Genomic DNA, 24,217 nt, shown 5'->3' on the forward strand with positions numbered 1-24,217 from the left:
TGTTTGGTCACATCCATAATTTATATTTGAAGAGAGCAGTTTAAAAAAAAAAAAATCACTGTAGGATTCGTCTAATCTGGAGTCATCTGTAGTTTTTAATATTATAACTTCAGGACAAAACAAAATATACATTAAATAGTGTACAAACAAGACAGCATGAAAAGCACACATATCTATATATATATATATATATGTATATATAGATACATATATATATATATCTATATATATAGATATAGATCACGCAGGTCACGCGTAATTCAAACTGCATTTGCAGGCTCGACAGTCGTAAATATAGAAGATGAAAACATAATCGAGTATTATCTGTGTGAACTTGTTTTTTTAAATAGCTTTGTTACGTCTGTTGGTTTCTTTCGTGGTTAAATTGGTTTATTCATGAAAGCGGATATTGAGTTGCGGCGTATTAAAGCTGCACGTAAGCAGGCTGACCTTAACCAGAGGATGACAAATGGCCCCGGAGCTGCATCGCAAATGTAAAACGCACCGGGAACTATTTGTACCTTCAGGTCTTCATTAACTAATCTCACCTGTGGCCCCTGAAAAACACACTTTTTCTGTGTGTTTTTTTTTTAAGTCTCTGTGTAACGCATGCAGACACACAGTTGTTGTTATTTCCATTGTGCGCGATGAGAAGTGAACGTGTCTCGCTGTGTGAGTGTCTGCGGAGCGGAGAGAGTACCGTATTGATCCGGGGCAGTTCATTTTCTGCTGTCCCCGGTGAGTTGCTCTGGGGGAAATGGCTAGTTTGTCTCCTGTCATTGTGGCTTCACAGTTAAAGAGGAGTTAAGGGGGGGGGGGGGAGGGGGAGGAGGAGGAGGAGAAGGAGGAGGAAGAGAAGGAGGAGGAGACTCGGCAAAAGGAGCTCGGCCACCGAGCAGCGGACTCCAAATGTTAACTCGTGTGATTGATGCGGCCGTCGTCCTTCGACACATGTTTGTGTGTTTTGCACGTGCACATGCGTGTGTTTTCCGTGTCTCTACACGTGGGGGGGAGGGAGGGGGACTGATATCGTGCGGGCTCTCCTGAAGAAGTGCCGTATTGATCATTCACCGTTTACTGTCCCCTGCTCCCTCGTGAATTGCTCTGCGGGAAGTGGTTAATTTGTCTCCTGTCCAGGGGGGGTATTTTCTCTCTCTCTGTGTGTGTGTGTGTGCGTGTGTGTGTGTGGTTCAGTTCATTTGTGTCGTCTCTTTGGGAGTGTGGGGGGAGGAGGAGGGGCTTAGCTGTTAAATACCCCACTCCGTCTCCACGGAGACATGCGCTGATATCATTGATCGTCCTGTCCGATGACAGTAATGCCGGACTGATTGCCAAATAGTCGCCCATTAATAAAATAAACACTAAATACAGAAAATGAAAAAGCAGGTTAATGGAGTGAAAGTTAGTTTCTCCTCTTAAAATGTGTCTTCATCACTGTTCACCTTCAGATTCAGAAAACTTTACAGATGATTGACAGGCCAATAATAACAGACTGTTGTAGACCAGGAAAATAAAATGAATTTAAGAACAAGTTAAAAGGAAAATAAGACAATTTGAAAACCTCTTTGAGACGCTGGATGACGGAGATGAAACAAATGCAGAAGGTAGATTAAACGTTAAATTAGATAGTTACATTAAAATTCAGTTTTACAATCTACTTAAACAATCAGCAGTATGTCAGTGACCAAAAATCATGTCTATGTCTCCATCAGCTCTTTGCAGAATATCCCAAAGAAACAAATACATCAAACAGAGCGTACTTACGAGGACAAAAGGAGCACATTCGAGTCTCTAAACCTGAAAATATTCAATAAACAAGGACTAAATAAATGAATAAAACACGTAAATAAATGCATCTGTCATCTCTTCAAACCAGAACTCATCTGATTCATCTTTAAGAAGACGAGGTCATAAAATGAAACGTAGCATAGCAGTTTAGCTTGTGTACTAAATCATTATTTAGATATTTGGCCTCAAACAGCGGTATGTTTTGGGGGGGGGGGGACTGTCTGTTTGATTGACAGGTCTGTGGTGCTCGTCCAAATGCTTTGACTTCTTCCAGTGAATTCCTGATGTTAGTTCAACATCTCTGAACCGACGCGTTCGGTGACTTTGAAGGACCTTTTTTTTTTCCCCCGTCCGTACTCCTCCGTGTCTGCCAGCGGTTCCTGCAGCGACGTCCGCTCCGAGCAGATGCCCAAGTCTTCCCGCTTGCGATCAGCACTTTAGCGGGCCGCTGCCACCCCCCCCCCCCCCCACCCCGCAACCCCCCTTTTCCTTCGGGGGCCCAAAGGGACCAATTAGGGCCTGGCAGCTGCACCCCAGAATGCCACCACAGAACGAGAGAGGTGGTGGTGGGGGGGTTGGGGATGGGGGGAGGGGTTGGTAAAGATGCTGCACACGAGAAGGGCAGATAGAGATGAGGACGTACACGCGTGTAGACGTGAGGAGTTACCACAGAACGAGTCGACGGTTCTGATGTGAGCAGAAAGTGATCGTTTCCTGGAGACGAGATGAAGAAGACGACGGTGGACAGCGCTCAGTGGGTCAGTTCTGTTTATTTGGAGCATGTCCTCCTCGGGACCACCTGCTGGTCTTCTCGGAGATGCCATGCCATGTCACTGAGCCGATGGTGAAGTGTTGTGCAGTTATTCTAGCAGGCCCTCTTCATTACATCGACACCCAAAGGTCAAATATCAGCATCACCGCCCAGGGTCGTCTGTAAATATATACTCTATATATTATTGGACGTGCAAACCTTTACAGTAACACAAGGAGGCCACTTTCTTATCCTAACGCTGTCGTCAAGTGCTGCGTACTTTATATGGCCATCTTAGATAGAAGGGTTTCTTTATTATAGTATAGAATAGGAGAAAAAAAGATAGGAGTGATTTACAGCCTCAAAGAGAGAAAACCAAACAAAAAGGAAAATAAAACGATAATATCTAAATGAAAAGAGCGCAACACAAAATCAAACTGCGTTAAAAAACAACTAAAAAAGAAATGTTAAGAAATAGAGTGTAGCTGCAAAGAAACACAAGAAATAAGTGATGACGCAAGAAGATTTGGGTTTTTAGAGAAAACATCTTAGAAAAGACAAAATGAGGGAAAACGATCAGCTGTGTGCAGGGAGATTATTCAATTTATAAAAAGCCCCTTTTGGGTTTGTGGCATCTGTTGACTTTTAGAAGTACCTGTTGATATATTTGTTACAGCATCTTCCTTCAAACTTCTTTTTACAACATGTAAACGTGGACGTGATGCCGCGGAGAGCTCAGTGTCCAACCGGGTTTCTGTCCGCTGACCTTGAAGGACTGCAACTGACCTTTAGTCCTCTGACCGGTACATCTCAACGGGGTGTAAAGAACACCTAATGTAAACGCCCCCCCCTTATTCCCCCCCACCTCCTCCCTCCCTCCTCTGTCCCCTCCTTCTCTCTTAACACTTTGACACATTCACGGTGCTTGTGTGTCTCCCGACGGGCGCGTACATCACCTCCTCGTCTCTCACTCGTTGGCTGAAACAGAAGTCGGGGGGGAGGGAGGGAGGAGGGGGGGTTGGGGAGTCCCGAGCGGCCGACCTGAGGTCCATCACTCATTTGCCCAAAAGAATCGGCACCGTGATGGATGCTCTTCGTGCTGGCATCTGCAACCAGAACCACAATCCTGCTTTAAATCTATATCAGTAAGCCACCTCTGCTCCTTGTGTGTGTGTGTGTGTGTGTGTGTGTGCGTGTGCGCTGATGGACAAACTGAAGTGCCCCCCCGATGTGTCCTCAACCCATCACTCAGTATGATGAACCAAAGTCAGAGCAGCGCACACACAAGAGGCCCAGACACACGGAGCAGCAACACAAACACAGAGGTCAGAGGACCACAACACGTCTGAGAAAGATATGCCTTCTTAGAAAAACTAAAAAAGTGTTCCTGGAAAGTAACAAAAACACAAACACCGAAGTCAGAGGACGACAACACATCTGATAAATGAGATGTATGTTATGCAAAAGAAGAAAAATTAGACATTGAAAGAGTTAAACGACCAAAAACATGCAACGGTAGAAATAGTGAGCTAAAAGAAGTAAATGATGCAAAACGAGCAAAACAAATATAAAATAAACAAATGCAAATAAGATGCACAGGTGAAAAGGAAATAGAAAAGTTACTATTAATAATTCAAGATTTAAACGAATTAACTTTTAGTTACCAACGGAGGAGTTGAGTTAAAAGGGGAAAAAAGGATTTGATGCTTTTATGGTCATAAATGATACTAAAATCATTTTTATTTTTAACTGTTATCTGAAATTTTACCGACCAAAACATTCAGACAGATTATTTGGTCGTGAATGAAAAAAACGTAGCGAGTAGGTTTGGGCTCAGTGTTCACTTTTTGAAGATTGTGTTGATAAAGTTTTGTAATGAAGATAAATAGGAAGTAAAGTGTCCTCGGGTATCTTTTCCGTCGCTCGTGTCTTTCAGCTGCCCTCCATCGTTCGGGGCAGAAGTTCACCTCCCCGGAGTGAATCCACCGCCGGCCTTCGGGGGTGCACTCACTTAACCTTCAAGTGCCTGGGCCGCACTCGGAAAAGGTTTTTATTTTATTTTTATTTTACGAGACACACTTTAGCCTCCTCTCGCTCTCACAAATAGACGCACGTGTAACGTACGTATTAATGGCGGTCCTTAAGTGGACGAAGCTGCGGGCTCTTTCCTCTCCGGCGCGTCCAATGGGACGTGCTTGATTGACAGCCGGAGTCATCCCTTCGACCGGGGCTGCAAAATATAAAAAAATAAAAAACATCCCGGGAACGGGAAGCGTCGGAGGCGACTCGCCAACCTGACGGAGTCCCGATCACCTTTTTGTCAGCTTCTCTGGGTCGAGGTCTAGGTCGCAGGAAACGCGTGTTACCGTCATGTCGTATTTCCATTATTGATGCCCTTTACGGCTGCCGGGAGCGTATGGCCGCTCTCGAAAAGCACACATATAGGAGGCATCATCATTTAATTATTCATCAAGGATGTTGTCAGGTTGTTCAACACTTGGAAAAATACTCAGGGTGCCGTCGGCATTCAGAGACTCTTTAAAAAAAAAATAATAATAATTTAGAAAGCAGATTTTTTCAAACACAGGTCCACGATGTGATGATTTATACTGATTACACACCACAGACAAGAAAATCGACTGATCGCTGTTCTGGCAGTTTATCAAACCTCGATAATTTTAAATTAAATCTGTCCACGTGTCCTTTAAACCCAGTAGTTCCTGATTTCGGTTAAAATTTTCCAATATTAGACTGTTATTTATACAGCATTCATGTACAACTGGTGTTATTTACAAGTGTTCAGACAATCTGAAATCAAAAATTCTCCCCAAATTTTTTAAAAGCTAGAACAGGAATTAAATAAACAATAATCCAAATGCTTAAATACTAAACTTCTGTGAAAAAGATGAAGCCATAGCGTCACACGATGACTGGTAGCAGAGAGAAAAGAGGAGAGAGCTCTAAATTACAAATAACCTCTGAAGCGCACCTGTTAACACGTGTTTCTTTAGTTTTGCATGTACAACACCCCCCCCCCCCGGCCCCTCCTCCCCTGGTTAGCCCGAGGTTTCCCAGGGTCAGCTGGTGTGTGTTACAGCTGATGGCTCCACGGTGGTGATGGACGAGGCCCAAAAGACCCCCCCTTCCCCCCCCCCACTCCCTGCCTCCCCCCTGAACACGCCTCTATGTGGTGACATCACCACCACAGTGGCTGATAAATATATAATACTGCGTGTTCTCCGGCTTCTGACTCGCAGCCAAGTGTTAATTTGGTCACGGACCGAGCAGCAATTGATGAATGCCGTCTGTCTGTCATCACGTTTACAGTAACACACCGTTTACAGTAACACTCAGCAAGGCAGGTCTGTTTTTAGTCTGCAGGAATTCATCGGGCTCATAACGAACATAACTTGAATCATTTAAAGTACACAAACGCTCATGCATCCTTAAAGCTGCGCGTTACCTTTTTTTATTTTATTTTTTTTATCTGAAAATCCATTCAAATGAAACGATGAAATATCGTCGATGTTTCTTGACGATTTCAAACATTTCTTTGACTTTTTTGTGCTGTAATTCAATTAAGTGTGTAATATTGCAATTATACATGTATGATGCAAACATGATATGTAATCAAAATGTTTCCACATTGTGCGGCAATTCGCTCTCAAAATATAAAACTTTTTGTCGGTGCGATCTCCGTTTCCACGGCAACACATGGTGTACGACTAAGAACTGGAAAACAATCAGTTGTGTCAGTAGACTCTCATGTGATGTACGCAATGTTTACTACTCCAGGAAGTAGTCCGACCCTTAGCAACCACCTTAACAACAGAGAGGCTTTCTATTCTCCAACTGAATAAATACAGAACATAGAAACACTAAACTGCTCAGCTAGCTCAGTCTGGTTGGAACAAAGATATCTGATGAACAAAGATATCTGATGAACAAAGATATCCATGGACTCGTGTGTTTCTAAGATTTTAGCACCGTGTCGTGCCGCCACTAGGATTGTAAGTACGTGACTATCCGTGGTGTTGCGTTACGGGTGCTTTTGCCGCATCAGCTAAACTGTCCAAATGTAAATAATAGTTTAATTTATACGAAGCACAAATCAGGAATTACAAATGGATCCACATCCTGCAGCGAGTGACCCCCGAGTTTCCTCTTTTAAAAACTCCGGTACATTATGAGACTTTACAGGCCGAGATGTCTCCAACATTATAGATACATATATAAATATAAACATTTCTCCGTCCTTATTCATTTCCCTAAAACGAGAAGTTAAACTCCTTCACAAGCTGCACAGCTCACGCTCCAGTCCAAACTTCCAGAAGTACATGATACGCTGAGATGAGTTACGGGACGCAGTATTTTTAAGACAGCGGGGGGGGCGGGGCATCAAACTCCGTTGACATCTCCGGGTCCGTCTGTCAGGAAGCGTCGCCGGTTGTCAAAACGCGCAGAGATCATATTATCATAACCGCGCCGGCTTATTAAAAAAACGCAGTAACTCCCTTGTTAAGTCGGATGTTAGCATGGCACCGCTGTCTGCCGGAGCCGTGGCACTCGCAGGGGGATTGATCCTCCCCCCCAGGGGGGCAACAGGGGGGATGTCAATAATAAGATTTATTATCCGTGGGGTCGTCCCAGGGAGGGGGCCAGACGGAGACCGCTGTTCCCCCGGAATTAGCCGTCAGGTAACGGGCGCGGCAGGAAGCTGAAGGATCCCTGAGAGGATGGAGGACGGGAGGATTGGACCTGTCAGTAGCCCCCGTTAGGAGGGCTGAGGGGAGACGGGAACACTTTCTACTCCCCGAGTAAAAAGTCGTTTCACGTCGACAAAAGCGTGGATCTGCGTTAGTGATCTGTCACCGGTTTTGAGTGGATCAGGACCCGTTTATATCGCAGAGAGGATAAAAACCAAGAGAGGAACTTTGGGGTTTTTGGGTTGTTGTTCTTTGGAAAGGTTACAGTCAAGAGGTTTTCCAGATATAAGCAGGTTGTCGTTCTGTCTGTCAGATTTCTGCCTCCCACCTCCTTTACATAGAATATATATATATATATATATATATATATATATATATATATATATATATATATATATATATATATATATATATGTGTGTGTATATGATAATAATATGATGATAATAATAATAATATGATATTATTTAATAGTAATAAACAGAGAAAACACTGATTTCCCCGAATTGCTGCAACTTCTAAACACTTTCAGCTGAAAGGTTGAAATTGTAGCCGGATTTGTAGTTTGCAAACACAAATGCTTTGTTATTTTTTTTTTAAATAAGTATGATAAATGTTAATAGTCCAAAATAATGATACACCGGCTTGAGTTGGATAACTGCCCACCAGGTCCAGCGGTACCAACGGCATCGAGAGAAACCAGACAAAAACATGAATTGGGTCGACTGAAGAAAAAATGTAATATCTGGTAAGATTTACGCTGCAGCTGCAAATTTTGTATATTAATGAGGTCCTAATTTAGTTTTGTAACCGTAATGTATTATGAGTAACACGTGTTGTCTTTTCATGGAGATTATATATAAATATAATATAATATAATATATATTTTATTGAATTTATGTCATTAAATTTCAACCGCTGTTAACAGAAACTGAAAAATACGAAAACTAAAGGAACTGAATCGCATCACGGCTGATAACCTAGCAGATTAATCCGGCCCGGTCGGGTCGGTATCGATCTTGTCGTGTAGCGAGCCGGCATAAATTCTAAATTTCCTTTCGCTGAGCCCGGATGTTGAAGCAGCCGTTTAGCGCGGCTCGGTGACGGAGGAGGAGGAGGAGGAGGAGGAGGGGCGGAGCGGCTGCAGGAGGAGCGATGAGCGCGGAGCGAAGCGACGGGAGTAGATTATCTGTGGATTCACAGCAGCGAGTCGCCGAGAGATGGATGGACGGAGAGGGAGCTGCTGCATGCGTCGGCAAATGGTGTCTTCACCGTAGCCGGGCGGCACTCGCACGGCAGGCCACTGTCAAAGGTCTATTAAGGGAAGATTGAGACCCCAGGTGTGTGTGTGTGTGTGTGTGTGTGTGTGTGTGTGTGTGTGTGTGTGTGTGTGTGTGTGTGTGTGTGTGTGTGTGTTCACATGCTCATTGGTCATGGTCCTGTATGGTGGAAGATTGAGACCCCATTGCTCCCAGAGCCACTCAACCAACACAACCTGCAGTGGTTTACAATCAGAGCAACACCGTCCATCCATCGCTGCTGACACACACACACACACACACACACACACACACACACACACACACACACACACACACACACACACACACACACACACACACACACACACACACACACACACACACACACACCAGCAGCACAGCTCACTATAGATGTCATTAAACAGTAGCCGGGGTGGAACAGCTGTGTGTGACAGCGCCTCGGACACACCGGGTGTCACGATGTTTAGATCGAGGGGTGTTTCGAGGCAGATTGAGGTGCAGGTTAGGTGCGGGGGAGGGGGGGTGGGGGTGTTTGAGGTTTGCAGGTTGGGAATCGTGGCAGCACCTTTGACAAGCCCTATTTGTCATCTGCCAGGACTCCCAAATAGCTCTGACTGCGGTACAGATGGATTGTGGGAGAAAAAGTGACTACAAGCCGGGCAACTAATCCTGTACACCCCCTCCCCCTCCACCTCCCCACCCACACACCCCCAACAATATACACTCTCCGGCTCCCTCTCTTGTGCTGTCTGCGTATTTTTTATTTTTTTTGGTTGTTGTTAAACTAGGTCTCTCTTTTATAACCCAACACTGTTTCAAAGAGCCAAATCCAGAGACTGGAGGTGGGCGGAGCCACGAGGCTTTAGGTTTTGTGTTACAAAGAAATGCTAGAATAATACCTATATACCGCACTATGGTACATCTGCCTGAACACACATGTGAGCCTCTGTGTGTGTGTGTGTGTGTGTGTGTGTGTGTGTGTGTGTGTGTGTGTGTGTGTGTGTGTGTGTGTGTGTGTGTGTGTGTGTGTGTGTGTGTGTGTGTGTCAGTATTTGGGCGGCCCACCAGCTCCCGGTGATTTGTTGAACAGTAAATGTTTGTCTGAGATGAATTCTCCAGCTGATCCAGAGCTGCATCACAGCTGACAAATGAAACCAGCGCCTGGGGGGTGGGGGGAGGAGAGGAGGATGGAGGGGATGGAGGGGGGGGGGTGTAGAAGTGGAAATCGAATCGTTTTATTGTTTGTCGCCGCGGCCCCTCGTGGTCACGCTTTGTTATTGGACGCTAATTAAAACGGCAACAATCCTCACAATTGGCAATTAAAGAGTTGATAGGAAATGAGCTCCTCGCCGGGTTCATAAACTCATCCGTTATCCTCCCTCACGCCTCCGCCGACTGTCTCTTCTTTACTCGTTAAGAAGACAGAGCGCTGTCACTGACCACTGCGGTGAATGATTGGTGGAGGGGGGGCTGGGGGAGGGGGGCTGCAGATAATGACTTCTTTTTTTATGATTATTATTATTATTATTATTATTTTGGGGTGGAATAATTTGAATACGTTGAGCCTCTGACTGGATGGATGACTTGGCTGGTTTCTACCTCTTCGTGCAGCTTGTGGCGAACATTTATTTACGAAAGGCTTTTTTTCTTTTTTTTTACACGTAATTTCCCACAAAGATTTTCCCACAGAAAAAAAAAAAAAAAGAGCCAAACTTAAAAAACTTCAATCAGTCACTTCATTTAAAGAAGGAATTTATTTGATTCAGAGGGCATGAAAAAGATTAGATGAGGAGTGTCTGGCAGTGAGACTCCATTTTTAAAGTATTATTTTAAACCGACAGGTCTGGACTCGTGTGAAGGCTGAGATTTGACGTTTAGTTGGGAACAATTCAAAAATGTTCAACGGATGATTTATCGACTCAAAAAAGAGCTCGATCTGATTGGTTGAAGTGAAAACGACCCAGTTTGTGTAATACCCGTCAGAATTATTACGTAACGACCTCATCGCTCTTATTTCAGACGGCCGCAGTCGTTTTGTACAATCGATTAAAAAGGAAATATCATATTTCTGTCACTTTCTCCACCGTTTGAGGTTTGACTTTTGGTTTAAAGGCACACAAGTGGAGAATCATTTGATTATTATTTTGATTATCGGTTCCCGTCATCGTCAGGAAGTTTCGTCGTATGTTTCAGTTGCTCTTTATGTCAAATCTGCTCTGTGTCATTGGGAGGAGGAAGAGGAGGAGGAGGAGGAGGAAGGACAAATGAAATAACTTCAACTACATCCTTTAAAAGTGCAAAACAACTTTCAGCTGTTCAAGTCGAGGTCACTTTTATACGACGGGAGACGTTAAGTTGGTCAAAAAGCCCTCACTTTTTTTTTTTTTAAGTTTTAAGGAAAAAGTTTTTGTTTGATATATTTGGTCGTATACCAAAGCGATGACTGCTAATTAACTCCGGAACAGAAAGGAGTAGAACTACAGAGGAATAAATCCACAGTGACGCCAAGAGTTCAGACTCCGGCAGACAGACTCCTGGCCCTCGTCCTCGCCCTCGCCCTCGTCCTCGTCTTCGTCTTCGTCCTCGTCCCCGTCGTCGTGGTTTCCACAGATGCAAATTCTCTTCTTTTGTGCGAGTGCGTCAGCCAAAAACCCGGGCCATCATAAAACAACATGATGGATACGCAGCCAAATAAATAAATAAATAAAAACACTTAGTCCCTCCTACCCCCCACCCCCTCCTTTTTTCTTTTTTTTTTTCTTGTTCGGATCTCTCTCCTCTCGTGCTTCCTTCTCTGATGGATTTGTAAAACGATATAACGAATGAGACCGAAAGGAAGGAGGGAGGCGGCGCAGGAGGAATGAAGGCAGCGAGCAAAGAGACAGAGCCCGTGATTTATTACACTCATAAAAATTCTGCCTTTGTTATTCCCTCTCATTTTTATATGTGAAGCTTATTAAAGAGCACACCTGCCAGAGTCCTCAGACAAACTTGTGTGTGTGTGTGTGTGTGTGTGTGTGTGTGTGTGTGTGTGTGTGTGTGTGTGTGTGTGTGTGTGTGTGTGTGTGTTCAACTAGATGTTGAACCTGCACTTTCTGGTTCTGTTGAGTTTCTCATTTTGTTCTTCGTCGTTCTTCTCGTCTCGATAGACCCCGCCTCCTCCTGCCATCGAAGCCCCGCCTCCCAACGGGTGTTCAGGACACGCTACAAGATGGTGACCCGCCCGGGCTCCGGCGCCGCCACGGCCGTGCACACCCTCCACTACAACCCGGCGCTCTCCTGGCGAGCCAAGAGGATCCAGTCTGCCAGGTGATCTCTCACACACACACACACACACACACACACACACACACACACACACACACACACACACACACACACACACACACACACTGCAGGCCCGGCGTTAATGCGACTCGCCGGCTAACATCCTTCAGCGCCGAGCAGCGGCCCGTCGTTTATGTCACCGTCATCGCGCAGCGTGAGTGGAAGAGGTCGGAAATTTATGGCGCTCATTTTTCCACAGTAGATAACCCAGAGAATAAACCATTTACACCAGCGTGTGCCGCTCGCATTAATTTACACCGGCAGGGCGAGAGAGCGGGGGGGGGGGGGGGGGGGGGGACAGAGCGAGAGGTGGGCGGGGCTTCTTCTTAATGTCATTAACTGCTCCCCCTTCTTCTTCTTCAATCATCAATCTAACTTTCATCTCATTCTTCTGTCATTCTCACATCCTCAAAACCACCAGTCTTTTTCTTTCACGGTAAATACACTTGACTGGTTTTCATTACTGCTTAATCTCTTCTTTTTTTATATAATCAAAAATAATAATAAAAACGAAGCCGAAATGACAGTTTACATGAGCCCAAAGAGAGGTCGTTAAATTACGTGTCCAAAATCCAAATATTTTCCAATAGTATTATATTTTAAAAAGCTGGAATCAGGTCGTGTTTTTAGTGTATTTGTGTATTAACGTCTTAAAATTGTAACTTTTTTTTTAAGAGTTCAGTTTCTGTGATAAATAATTTTCATCATATTTCACATCCGAATACAGAAGAACTGAAAACGATGCGTTTTGTGTGATTATGGCGGCGATGAGGTCATCTCGGAGTGAATTCACGTTTAACACGTTCAAACACAAACTTCTCCTTTTTGTCGTTGTTGTGTTGATTTGCATGTGTGTTGGTGATGTGTGTGTGTGTGTGTGTGTGTGAGAGGAGGGTGGGGGGGGGGTCATTTGTGTAATCCAGATTTGGTGAGACAGAGGGGGGTCCCGGACCGACGCCTGGACGCAGCCTCTGGTGACTTATTACTATTCATTTAGCTGCTGCAGTAAATATTGATTCATCAAGGGATTTTCAATTTGAGCCCTGTGACATCCTGTGAAATATCACCGAGTGTGGAGAAGTGAGGAAAGAAGATAGGGAGGGGAGTGGAGGGGGGGGGGGTCGGGTCCCCAGGGAGACCCCACCCCTCCCCACCACCACCCCCTCCTCCCTCTACCTCCTCTCCCATGCTTATCTATCTGAAGACCGCCGCCACCGCTTTTATCAACGTGAAGCCATCGAGTCGAGCTCGTATTCTCTGCTCTTAACTACCGAGCGCTGCTCTTCGTCTTTGGCCTATCAGACCCTCCTCCCCCTCCCCCCCTGATCCCCCCTCCTCATATGTTCTCAGGTCTTATCTGTGTGAGTGTGTCTCAGCCACTAGTCTTAAAAAGAAAAGAACAAACCCAGCCTTTCACTAAGAGTGTGGAGGATCCTGTGTAGATTAGACCTGATATTATAATTATAGCGCTAATTAAAAAAAAAGAATAGATGAGGTTTTTGATTATTTGCTCAAATATTATTCAAGATTCAGTCCAGATACTAAAGCAGTACATTTTCTTACATTTCTTTTAGTTTTGTAGTTGTTTATTTGACAAAAGAGGTCAAAGTTATCTAATCTTAAACACAGGCTTCCTTTCAAAAGGTTCCCCAAATGAAATGCAATAATGGCAGATCGCCAACGGCGACAACACCTATCTGTCACTCAAAGCAGCCCCGCCCTTTATTACGCCCAACTTTGAGCCCTAATACGATTTAAACGGTGAGTTCTACAAAAATTTGTACATTTGTCATAAACGGGGAAATTAGAGACCAAAACTGGATTTTATTACCAGGCTGGTAAACATGTTTCTTTCAGCTGTAAAATTGGGCATTTTAACGAGCCGGGGAGGAGAGCAAGCGGGGGCATCTGACTTGACCCGCCTGCAACCACAGGCCTGTCAATCAAACAGACACCCCCCCCCAAAAAAAAGCCTAATGTTTAATTAATGACGGTGTTGTTTTTAGATGGACCACCAGAAAGCTGTAAAGAATGACACCATAATGCTTGCGGAAAAAAATTATTCATTTTGGATTTGATGAGAGAAGTTGAATGGGAGTCTATGGAGCCGGAGGCTTTTTGGAGTCGACCTCTAGTGGCACTCGCTGGTATTGCAGCTTAAAGGCACTTCTGCATTGGAACCATTTTTCAGGCCGGAAACTCCGAACACTTTTTTTCCAGTCTGTGGGAGCCACAGGAAGTGAGGTTCTCCCTACCCAGCATGCCGTTGCTCCGACATCGTTTTTTTTTTTTTTTTTTTGCCGTAACGAGCACGGCGGGTGATTTAGTGGCGGGCGGTGGTTTGAAGGAGGTGTGTGTGTGTGTGTGGGGGGGGGGGGAATCGGCTGCAGTATTTCAGGCCCCCCCCGCCACCAGAAAATAGATATAATCTCAACATTAACTCCATTAATAGTAGCAGGAGTTGAATTAAGAAAGCCGTAAAGCATGCACGCTGGAGGATAAATTACACCCCTACGCCCCAGCCCCGCCCCCCACCCCACACACACACACACACCCCCCCCCACACACACACACACACACACACACACACACACACACACACACACACTCATCGCTCTCACACCCTCTCCTCTCAAACAGCCTTTTCATTCTCCATGTTTGCTCTGTTGCTTTTTTATTTCTTTTGTTTTATTCTTGTTTGATGAAAAAATATATGTATATCTTTGCTGCTTTTAGTTCCGTCATGAACGTTAAAATGCGTATACTATCGTTGTGTGTATATTCTGTAATATCTACACACACACACACACACACACACTTGGTCAAGGCGCTCATCTCCTTTAGTGCTTCGGTATCGATCAGCACAGGATGTAAGAGACTTGGGCAATAAAGTGAAGCTCCCTCTTCTTCTTCACTCCTTTTCATCCCCTCCCCGCACCCCCCCCCCCACCTCCCCTACATTCATTCATTTACTCTTCACTCATCATATTAGTCGTTCACCTGCTCTGTTCACGTGTTTTTCGATCGTTCTCTGCTGCTTTTCGACAACTTTAAATGTTATTTTCGAGCCTTAAAAAGAGGCTTGCGTCGTTGTTGTTTTTTGTTTTTTGTTTTTCCTGTAAGTAGCCCCAAAAGAAGAGCAGCGTGTCCTCGTGGGTCGGGAAAAAAAATCAGCCCGCGCGACTCTTTTTTTTGTTTTTTTGCTGCGCTCTGTTTCAAGGGTAACTGTTTCCCCGATATGAGCTGTACTAATGCTTGGCTTTGCACACAAACAGACGAGGGTAGCATTATTCTGAGCAGCGGCGCGACCCCTCCGAATTCCTCCCTGCCACTAAAACAAAAGTCGGATCATTCATCAACGGCACCGGTAGTGCTGAATCGCGCTCTCCTTTTATCTGTGCATCGCATGGTCACAGCGGCGCTCATACACACACCTGCGCGCGCACACACACACACACACACACACACACACACACACACACTCACACACTCGTCTCGGGAGTTTCTTCGCGCCCTTGTCCGTCCTCTATTTCTAATTTTTTTTATTTTTTTTTATTTACTCTTCTTTTTTTGATGAGTATAAGTTCTTCTTACTTTGACCTCCCAAAAGAGTACGCGCTGCACAAACTGTACTTCAGGGGCTGAAAATGATCATTAATGAGCTGACTGACAAGAAATTGAACCTATAATGAATTCTGTTTTATTGTTTGTCATTAAACCAGCAAAAAGTCCGAAAACTTCTTAGCTTCCATTTTCTCTAATGGGACGATTAACTTATCGATTTTGTAAATTTACTTGTAACTTGATATTTTGGGATTTGCGTATTCTTTCTGGCAAATTAAGACACTTGAAGATGTAACTTTGGTCTTTTTGTTGACATTTCGCATTTAATCAATCTGTAGTCTGGTTAACTGACTAAACATTAAAAAAAGAAATCCGTAACTTTATCGAAGCCACAGTTTGTAATGGGTTTTATTTGTTGTATCTGTTTGTCTGTTTAAAACCACAGACTGTATATAAAAGTGTTCGCAGCTTCCAGGTCTGAAAAGTGAGGCCTTAAGCTGCAATACCACCGAGTGCCACTAATGGTTGCCTCCAAAAAGTCTAAAGTCAGATGCACCTGCTGGCTCCTCCCCCCCAGCTCATCCAAATATGGTCACTTCCTGCTCCGAAATAGCAAAGGTGGCGACGGACTAAAATGCGAACTGGAGGCTTCGTAACGCTCACAAACCGACGGGGTGACGTCGCTGCTCGGTGGCGCTCGCTCTGCTCTGACGATGCGTCCGAGACGTTCACGGTGTACATTCAGAAGAAGTGATGATTCATGGGAAGCGCGTGAGGGGACGGCTTGTAAACACACCACACAGACTGAAGCGGTGAAGTGTGTGTGTGTGTGTGTGTGTGTGTGTGTGTGTGTGTGTGTGTGTGTGTGTGTGTGTGTGTGTGTGTGTGTGTGTGTGTGTGTGTGTGTGTGTGTGTGTGTGTGTGTGTGAGAGAGAGAGAGAGACGGCCACTCTGGCATCCAAAACATTATAAACATCCTCACAGTCTGGATGCTACCTCCTCTCCCTGGTCACCCCCCCCTCCCATCCCTGCCGCCCCCCGTGTCAGGGTTAACTGCCGTCTGTGTTAACTGTTCATGTCATATCCCCATTAACCTCCATTGTGGCTCCCCAGGCCACCCGCTCCTTGTTTAAGCCTCCCTGGGTGGCAGTCAGCGCTCCGACATTAGCCTCCATTACAGCTCCCCTGGCTGCAGTTGCCCCGGTGTAGGGCAGCCACTGATCTTGTACCGGTGAAACTGAGTGTCTGTGCTGCTGAGTTATGGCACACGGTCAGGTGGAGGGAGCATGTGTGTGTGTGTGTGTGTGTGTGTGTGTGTGTGTGTGTGTGTGTGTGTGTGTGTGTGTGTGTGTGTGTGTGTGTGTGTGTGTGTGTGCGTGCGCGTGTGAAAACGCGACAGATATTTGCTCCTCTTCGCAGTAGCTCTGCGCGCACTTAAGCGTCTGTTTCAGTTGTTTCGTGCGCAGCATGCGTTTGTAAAGGTGTGTGTGTGTGTGTGTGTGTGTGTGTGTGTGTGTGTGTGTGTGTGTGTGTGTGTGTGTGTGTGTGTGTGTGTGTGTGTGTGTGTGTGTGTGTGTGTGTGTGTGTTGGGGGAGGGAGGGAGGAGGAGGGGGGATAACCCGCTCTCTTTCTCTCCGTAATGGGAGGCATGAACTCTCGCTCCAAACCCATTTCCAACCCATCTGAAATACGGCAGCAAATTACCTCCAGCGGCGCCCTGCACACCAGCCCCAATCCGCCCCAAATAGAAGTGACAGGACAGCGCAATTTATCGCCATAACCTCCTGCACACACACCCCCCCCACCCCCACCAGCACCACCCAGCAGCATCATGTTTTCACACACACACACACACACACACACACACACACACACACACACACACACACACACACACACACACACACACACACACACACACACACACACACACGTACCCCGCTCAGGAGTCAGTCAGCGGGCTCGTGTGTGTGTGTGTGTGTGTGTGTGTGTGTGTGTGTGTGTGTGTGTGTGTGTGTGTGTGTGTGTGTGATTGTGTGTACTGTACATACTGTAGCAGGAGTGTGTTGTAATGCTGCGTGCGGTCCTCCTCCTCCTCCTCGTCCTCCTCCTCCTCCTCCTCCTCCTCTATACTCCGGCGTGTGGGGCCAACCTCTCTGCTCTGGCCCCCTGCCCTGCCTATTATCTCATTGATTTCCTCCTCTCCTCCTTTTCAATTCTCTCCATTTCCACACTGCCGTCCTTTCCATTAGAGGAGCAATTTAACAGAGTGCTGTGACATGGGAGGGGAGGTGGTGTGGTGTGGTGGGGTGGGGTGGGGGGCCACGGGATGGTGTGGGGGGGGGCATAAAGGGGAGATAAGGTGGAAGATCCTGGAGATGAGTACGAGGGTTTCATAATCTGTGGGAACTATTCAGTCGTCCTGTGCTTCGAGTTCGTGATATATTACATAATTGTTATAAACAATATTTCAGTTTGACATGTTCCCCCTTCACTCCCTCTCAGGAGCTTCCTCCAGAGTCGTCTCCGAGCTCCGACCCCCCAGCACTGGAGAGGAAGCAGTATGTGCTGGATCGGCGACTCTTTGTACCGGGTGTCGGCCAATAAGCTGTCTCGCACCGTGGCAGCCAGCATGTCGATCAACCGAACAGGTAACGGGGGGTTTCATTTTGAGTTTTTAAGGCGACAAGTCACACAAGCACTCTGAGGGAATAAAAAAAATACACCCCTAAAAAATCTGATAAATTGTGATTAAAAAAAATCAAATAAATACAGACAGACATTTGGAGTTTATGCTACAAGTCAGAATATTTTGAGTGTATTTTTAAAATCTGTGATTCAGAAACGAGTTACACACAAAAATGTTTTTGGAAATTTTTTGGCTTCTAAGCAACAAAATTTCACTGGAGCTCTAAAAATTAGCTTTGAAAAAAAATCCAGACTAAGCATGGAGTTGCATTTATTTCTTTTAACATTTTCAGATTTGTGTAACTGACGAGATAAAACTATTCAGTCTTAAATATACCAGTATAACACGTTAAAGCACAACCTCTCGTATAATATTACTTATTTACTGGCGTATTTAAGACTGAATCGGGATATCTAGTCAGACACGCCCCCAAAAACAGGTCTTTTTGAATCTTCTTTTCTAATGAATGAGGGATTATTTTCAGATGGACCTCCAGAAAACTAAGAAGAAGGAGTGACTTTAGCTAACAACACCGAGATAACTGATGGACACATTTTATTCACTTTGGATTTGATGAGAGAAGTTGAATGGGAGTCTATGGAGCCGGAGGCTTTTTGGAGCCGACCTCTAGTGGCACTCACTGGTATTGCAGCTTAAGACACTTCCGCATCGGAACCATTTTTCAGACCTGAAGCTACGAACACTTTTATATCCAGTCTGTGGTTGTGACACGCGTACATTGCAAGTTATTCTTTCAAAGCTATAACAGGTTGTCATCTTATATTTTTTGACACTTCTGTCAATATAATCCCCGAGTTACGTTATTAAATCAATACTGTTTCTTCAACATGGCTTCACAAAATCCTCATTCCGGTTCAAAACGCATCAATGATGAATGTTGTTCACTCACAAAAGGCTGAACAGGAACTTTTCCTGAAATAAAATACATTAAAAATAAAATTTAATTCAGGAAAAAGACTCATTTGAACGTAAGCAAAAGATCCGACCTCTTGTTTCATGCCTGCATTTGCTGCTTTGGATGCTCTGAGCTTTGGGTTCGATACCCAGCGAGAACAGGGCTGTGTGTGTGTGTGTGTGTGTGTGTGTGTGTGTGTGTGTGTGTGTGTGTGTGTGTGTGTGTGTGTGTGTGTGTGTGTGTGTGTGTGTGTGTGTGTGTGTGCGTGTGTGTGTGCGTGCGTGCGCGTGTGCCCCCCCGACGTGATACAGGGCTGTTTATTCATGTGTGTGGTCGCAGCTCCGTCCACATGCTCTCTAATAGACTTTCGGGTGGGTGGGGGGTGGGGCTGGCTGGCTGGATTTGCCATCTGAAATAATAAAGTTGTCATCTGTCAAAGCGGCGACGGGGGGATGTAGGGGGGCGGGGCCCCGCAGAACCTGGAAGGTGCAGATTAAAGCCTGGATCTGCCTCCACCTCTCTACGTTACACGTTGTGGGGCAGCTGAACCTGCAGGTGAAATTGAAGAGCTGCACTTGTTTTTTTAAGTCGTGACCAGCATCCCAACACGCTTTCACACACACACACACACACACACACACACACACACACACACACACACACACACACACACACACACACACACACACACACACACACACACACACACACACACACACGTTCCTGCAGAAACACGCCCCAGGTGTGCCCCCCTCCCCACCGCCCCTCACGGCATGCTTCACATATGTTCTTGGTCCCGAGCCACCCGACGGTAATCCTGCTCTTCTTAAATAACACCGTGGCCTTAACATCCCCCAGAAAAAAACAAACTTCCATAATTAGAGGTTGGACCGAGTTCGAGTGCCGTCTGTAACCCCAACCTCCTCGTCTCCTCTCTCTCTCACACACACACACACACACACACACACACACACACACACACACACACACACACACACACACACACACACACACACACACACACACACACACACACACACACACACCTTTCCCTCCAGTGTTTGCAGAGTGCATCGGGTACATCGTGTTTATGATGTTCTCAGACATCAGGGCATCACGTTCAGCTCTGGCACTGACGCGTCAAACCACCGCGGTATATAAATAGCCGCTCGCATATCTGCTTGTTATTGCATCTGGCTGCACAAACTTACACTGAGGACGGCCGCGGTGCCGTCATATCTGATGGTGGAGGGTTAGTGGGCCACTCTTCAAAATTGTTTTAGTCTAGATATGAAACGTAAGTAAATATCAGAGGATGATGAGTGAATCCAAAGCTGCCTGCCCACTTGTATTTTTAAATACATCTCCATGTCTTTATCAACATGCAGAACTAACTGCTTGTATTACTGTAGCGATATTTCATACCTTACATTAGTTAGAAGGAGATTATGCATGGTGGGACTTGTACAGATTTCTCCTGCACTTTGCATGATGATGATGATAATAATCATAATAATAATAATAATAATAATAATAAGAAAAGTGTCAGTACAGCTTTAAATGCTTGATAAGTTGTTCTCTTCAACCGGTGTGTTTAATACTCGTGTTTTCATAAAGAGTTTCACACGGGCATAAGTTAAGAAGAATTTTTGTCGTTAGTTTCATGTAATGAAGCAGGAAGTGACCATATTTGGATGAGCTGGGGAAGGAGCCAGCGATGGATCTGATTAGAAACCTGACGATACTACGTCCCACCCACCGATAGCTGCAACCTGACTATACCATAGGCCTGTCACTCAAACAGACACGCCCCCAAAAACAGGTCTTCTTGAATCTTCTTTTCTAATGAATGAGGGATTATTTTCAGATGGACCTCCAGAAAACTAATAAGAAGGAGTGACTTTAGCTAACAACACCGAGATAACTGATGGACACATTTGATTCACTTTGGATTTGATGAGAGAAGTTGAATGGGAGTCTATGGAGCCGGAGGCTTTTTGGAGCCGACCTCTAGTGGCACTCGCTGGTATTGCAGCTGAAGACACTTCTGGATCAGAACCATTTTTCACACCTGGAAGCTACGAACACTTTTATATCCGGTCTGTGGCATTAATCCAATTCAATAATGTGCTCCATAATACCCCTGTAATCATTTTTATTTCTGTTTTTTGACCTCTGTGTGAAAACTGCTTGAAAAAAATAGGACACATGTTTGAGGATTTTATGTCTGTTTGCAGGAGTTGGACAGAACATTTGTATATTTTGTTCAAAATAAATACAACATTGCTGCATCCTGGTGACAAATGCAAAAAATACAAATCCACAGGAAATTAGTTGATTGAATTCATCTCTCCACCGTTTCCTTATGCAGATTTGAAATGCTGATTTGTTGTCTTTCTTCCACTTTCAGGACGGTTCTCCGGCCCCAACGTCTCCCACATGAGTCCGGCCTTCGCCCGGCCCTCCAGCACTCGGCACCTGGCCAGGTAGCACTCACGGTCCAGACACACTCCAGCACTAATAAACACAGATATGTTGGCAAAAACAAATATAGAAGTCCTCCAAACTTTTTTTAATTGCCATGAGCTCTTTGTTTGCTGTCCTGCTTGGATCTCTTCGTACAGCAGCACCAACATGAAACCAAATCCAGCCAGGACGTTTATATCTGATCCTCCTCGCCCGCTCTCCCCACTATATTAATTACCTTTCATCACTGTCAACTAAGAGCTGTAAAACCAGAAGTAATCTTTCGAGATTAAAATTAGTATATGGTGGATACATTTACCCAGAAACCCCCATGGCATTAAGAGCTGAAACTTTAATCCCTCCGTATTTGGGTTTCCACAAGCTGCTCGTTATTGATCACTGACGTGTGTGTGTGTGTGTGTGTGTGTGTGTGTGTGTGTGTGTGTGTGTGTGTGTGTGTGTGTGTGTGTGTGTGTGTGTGTGGTTCCAGCCGTGCGGTCCAGCGGAGTCTCGCCATCATCCGACACGCCCGTCAGAAGAAGCAGCAGAAGCAGTACTGCATGTACTACAACCGCTTCGGCAGGTGTAACCGTGGCAACAGCTGCCCCTTCATCCACGACCCGGACAAGGTGGCCGTCTGCACCAGGTGACGCGAACACGCCGAAGCATCCCGTCTTGTTACAGGAGAAAGGGGCTGGGTGTGGGGGTCATGGTGTGTTCAGGGGGAGTGGGAAAGTTCGGATTTGGTAACATCCAACCTCCCAGTTAAGAGCGTTCACATGGCAACAACAAAGAGGCAACATGGCAGCTCCCCGAGAAAACCTGCTGTCTGTATACAGAAAAGTGACAAACATGCTCCTCGTCACCCATGTCGACCATCACAGGGACCAAATGGAATCATTATTATTTGTACACTACATTTCTACATTTTGTTTTTCGCAGATAATGTTTAAAACAGCCAGCAAAGTAACGGCAACAAAGTAGCTGTAACAAAGTAACGGCAACAAAGTAACGGCAACAAAGTAACGACAACAAAGTAGCAGCAACAAAGTAACGGCAACAAAGTAATGACAACAAAGTAACGGCAACAAAGTAACGACAACAAAGTAACGACAACAAAGTAACGACAACAAAGACTTGTGTGTTCCTTGGTTGATAAACATGGAGGATCTTATTAAATAAATGGGAATTTAGTAGGAAAAACTATTTTGAAAATCAGAAGCTCCGCCCACTTCTTCATAACTCCAGCATCTGATTTTTGTTTTCTATCTGCAGGTTTCTGAGAGGGACGTGCAAGCAGGCGGACGGCACCTGCCCGTTCTCCCACAAGGTGGCCAAGGAGAAGGTAACACACACACACACACACACACACACACACACACACACACACACACACACACACACACACACACACACACACACACATACATACATGGCTGGGTACAGTGTATAAGTTGACGCGATTGGGTCCAGTTGACGTGGATCGTATTCGCGTTCTTGGCTCGGCTCCTGTTTCTGTGGCGCAGGAAGAGGACTGAGGAAGGACTTGACCCGAATCGAGGAGGAGCCAAAAAAATGTCAGAAACACGACTCGTGTCCGAGGTTCACGTGTTCGATCTGAATCTGTGTAACCGTGCCGACTGGTGGACATTGTTTGATGGCGTCCCGCAAATACAGCAACACGAAAGACGATCTTCACCATCGGACCTTCTGTTACACACTCTATCCTCCCTAATCAAAAAACAACTCATTTAAAGGTTTAACATTTATAAGTAATGGAAAAAAGTAGGTAATAAATAAATGTTAAATAATGAAGTTCTCCCACATCACAAACTTAACACCAGGAAATAAACTTCATCGGTTAAGTTAATAAGTAACTTTTCTGTAAGATGGGAAATTATTCTGGTATTTTACAGAACAAACAGCTGATCGATTTATAGAAATATTAAGTTTTAAAGTCCAGATATGTTTTTTTAATTGAGCCGTTGATCTGTTGGTGGGGCTGATTTATGAGCGTGTGCGTGTGTGTGTGTGTGTGTGTGTGTGTGTGGGAAGGGTGTCTGATTTCATAAGTATTTGTGGTGGTGGATGGACAGGAGGGAGTGGAGGGGAGGGGAGGGTGTGGTGGGGTGGGGTGGGGCGGAGTGTAGGATTCGGGGTCCAGCCTCATCAGAGCAAGTGTATCCTGTGGAGGGAGGGGTCACAGCTTTAGGGGGAGGGGAGGGGGGGTGGAGAGGGGGGGTGGAGAGGTGGCATTACAAACAGACAGTTGGGCTCTCAGCAGTTACAGGCTAGCAGGGTGACAACCTGCACAGGTGCGCGGGGCATTGTGTGTGTGTGTGTGTGTGTGTGTGTGTGTGTGTGTGTGTGTGTGTGTGTGTGTGTGTGTGTGTGTGTGTGTGTGTGTGTGTGTGTGTGTGTGTGTGTGTGTGTGTGTGTGTGTGTGTGTGTGTGTGTGTGTGTCTTTTAGAAAACACTCTTGCCATCTAGGGGAAAGTGAACAGTCAAAAAGGGAAAGCTGTCTTTTGTCACAAACAACCCTACAAACAACAGGTGCCCTCCTACTGCCTCACACACACACACACACACACACACACACACACACACACACACACACACTGAGAGCCCAACTGTCTGTTTGTAATGCCACCTCTCCAGCCCCCCCCCCCCCCCCACCGCCTTCCCACTAAAGCTGTGACCCCTCCCTCCACAGGATACACTCGCTCTGA

The 24,217-nt window shown here is 45.5% G+C and overlaps 1 protein-coding gene across 2 annotated transcripts in view; it reads left to right on the forward strand.

The window, feature by feature from the left end:
* The window catches only part of zc3h3 (zinc finger CCCH-type containing 3), a 52,617-nt gene that overhangs the window by 17,086 nt on the left and 11,314 nt on the right, over nucleotides 1–24,217 (forward strand). For both annotated transcript variants that reach the window (XM_069723111.1, XM_069723110.1), the window contains exons 4-8: nucleotides 11,676–11,835; nucleotides 17,923–18,068; nucleotides 21,433–21,508; nucleotides 21,979–22,134; nucleotides 22,764–22,833. In XM_069723111.1, coding sequence (XP_069579212.1) covers nucleotides 11,676–11,835; nucleotides 17,923–18,068; nucleotides 21,433–21,508; nucleotides 21,979–22,134; nucleotides 22,764–22,833 — 608 coding nt within the window. The remainder of the gene's footprint in view (nucleotides 1–11,675; nucleotides 11,836–17,922; nucleotides 18,069–21,432; nucleotides 21,509–21,978; nucleotides 22,135–22,763; nucleotides 22,834–24,217) is intronic.

Source organism: Brachyistius frenatus, unplaced genomic scaffold (genome assembly GCF_029030835.1).
Source record: "Brachyistius frenatus isolate BFR_SWC_R1_liver_20210118 unplaced genomic scaffold, ASM2903083v1 Contig_316, whole genome shotgun sequence".
In the NCBI taxonomy this organism is placed as follows: domain Eukaryota; kingdom Metazoa; phylum Chordata; class Actinopteri; family Embiotocidae; genus Brachyistius; species Brachyistius frenatus.